Genomic DNA, 2,064 nt, shown 5'->3' on the forward strand with positions numbered 1-2,064 from the left:
TTACTGCTGAGCAGTGCTGACACAGAGTCAAGGCCTTTTCTGCCTCTCACCCCACCCCACCAGCCAGCAGGCTGGGGGGCACAAGAAGTTGGGAGGGGACACAGCCGGGACAGCTGACCCCAACTGACCAAAGGGATATTCCACACCATATGGCATCGTGCTCAGCATATAAAGCTGGGGGAAGAAGGAGGAAGGGGGGGACATTTGGAGTGATGGCGTTTGTCTTCCCAAGTCACTGTTACACGTGATGGAGCCCTGCTTTCCTGGAGGTGGCTGAACACCTGCCTGCCGATGGGAAGTAGTGACTGAGTTCCTGGTTTTGCTTTGCTTGTGCGCGTGGCTTTTGCTTTACCTATTAAACTGTCTTTATCCCAACCCATGAGTTTTCTCACTTTTACCCTTCTGATTCTCTCCCCCATCCTACTGTGAGGGGAGTGAGCGAGCGGCCGGGTGGAGCTTAGTTGCCAGCTGGGGTTAAACCATGACATTCAGTAATGCATTTTGGTTTTATTTTCCTCTTCTTTAAAAACTTCTCCAGCCTTCTAACTTTTGTCAAAAAAAGGAGCACAGGGTTCTAAAACAACATTAAAAGAATCTTGAATTATTCTGAATATTATTTTTTCTTTTGATTTGTAAAGTCAAACTATACGCACAAATTCTTACAAAACTTAATTTTAAAATCACCATCTGAATCAAACTTCTTTAGTCTGCACTTCAAGATGTATGTCATTTACAAACATATGATTCTTGCAAGAAGAAAGAACATCTCACACATAGGATTGTGTTCTGTGATTCCCCCCCCCCCCCCTTTTTCTCCCAAAATCTTCTTTCTGACCCCCTTTTGCATCCCTAAATTGCTGTTTTCCTAACAGAAATCTTTAAATAATTGTCATATATTCTTTGGGTGTCTGTAATACAATTAATTAATACAATTAAATTAAGTTCTGAACTTACCTTTAGTGGCATCCATACCTCCTACAGCATAAAGTGCACCCACTGTAGATTTTCTAGGCTTAGTTCGAGGACTCTGCATCATGGACCGTCTTTCTGGTAGAAGATGGTACTTCATAGCCTCCATAAGAAGTTTCTGACACTCTAGGTCGTCTGCAAACATTGGACTATTTTCTAGATCGGCTAGTAACTAAGAAATGAAAAGTGAGGATCTTATGTATATCTAAACCATTAAAATTGTATGTACTTTAGTAATTAAAGTATTTGTAGCTACAAATACTCATTTTCAGTTCACCTCTCACTCGAGCTTTGCTGGAAACTCTGCTTTAATGCAAGCAAAACAATATAAAGGTAGGGAAAAAAGTCTTTAAGTATGGTTTCTTTGCTTTATTTTTCCCAAAAACTTTCTTTTAACCTTTAGAAAAGGTTAAAATTGCAAATGTAGTACTGCACCCTCTTAATGAAAAACTCCTTTTGATGGGAGTATAAGCAAATCAAATCTAACATATAGTACTGGACATTTCTGTGAATATTAGAATATATTAAGTGAGGCATATATTTAAAATTAAATGTGTATAGTATTTTGATACTTAATCCAAAGTTGAATATTTGCAGCTTCACTCATGGAGATCCGTAAAGTAGATGTAGTGTCCTGACAGTCTTGATATTCCTATAAGCTTTTCCGATGAGATATATAGATTCCTCTATGACACAGATACAACAGTGTCAGCTTACTATAAAACAGTATGTCCACCTCTGGAACTTATTTGATGAAGTGTCTGTTACAGTCTTAAAGGACAAGTAATGTCAATGTTCAGAATAGTCAGCAATATTCTAGACCCCTTTGTGGCAATACAGAAATAAGTTTTGTGCCTTATCTGTCCTGCAGTCCGGTAAGCGTCTATAAATATCTTTGCATGGTGTCTATGTTGCTGTGTTATTAGAGGAACGCTACTACTGTTGCTACCCAACAAAGAAACACGGTACTTTTGCAATAGCGTTAGACTGACGTTACAGAGGTAATTCTGAGCCTGGTAATTACACTGGCATTGTGGGACTTTTTTTCATCTGTTTTTACAAATAATAAACATACCTACTATACAGTTTTAAGGG

The 2,064-nt window shown here is 38.9% G+C and overlaps 1 protein-coding gene across 1 annotated transcript in view; it reads right to left on the reverse strand.

Annotated features, from left to right (window-relative positions):
- The window catches only part of KLHL4 (kelch-like family member 4), a 49,413-nt gene that overhangs the window by 13,613 nt on the left and 33,736 nt on the right, over positions 1-2,064 (reverse strand). The window contains 1 exon segment of the mRNA XM_009326628.1: positions 955-1,141. Coding sequence (XP_009324903.1) covers positions 955-1,141 — 187 coding nt within the window.

The sequence above is a fragment of the Pygoscelis adeliae genome, unplaced genomic scaffold (genome assembly GCF_000699105.1).
Source record: "Pygoscelis adeliae isolate BGI_AS28 unplaced genomic scaffold, ASM69910v1 Scaffold216, whole genome shotgun sequence".
NCBI classification, from domain to species: Eukaryota; Metazoa; Chordata; class Aves; order Sphenisciformes; family Spheniscidae; genus Pygoscelis; species Pygoscelis adeliae.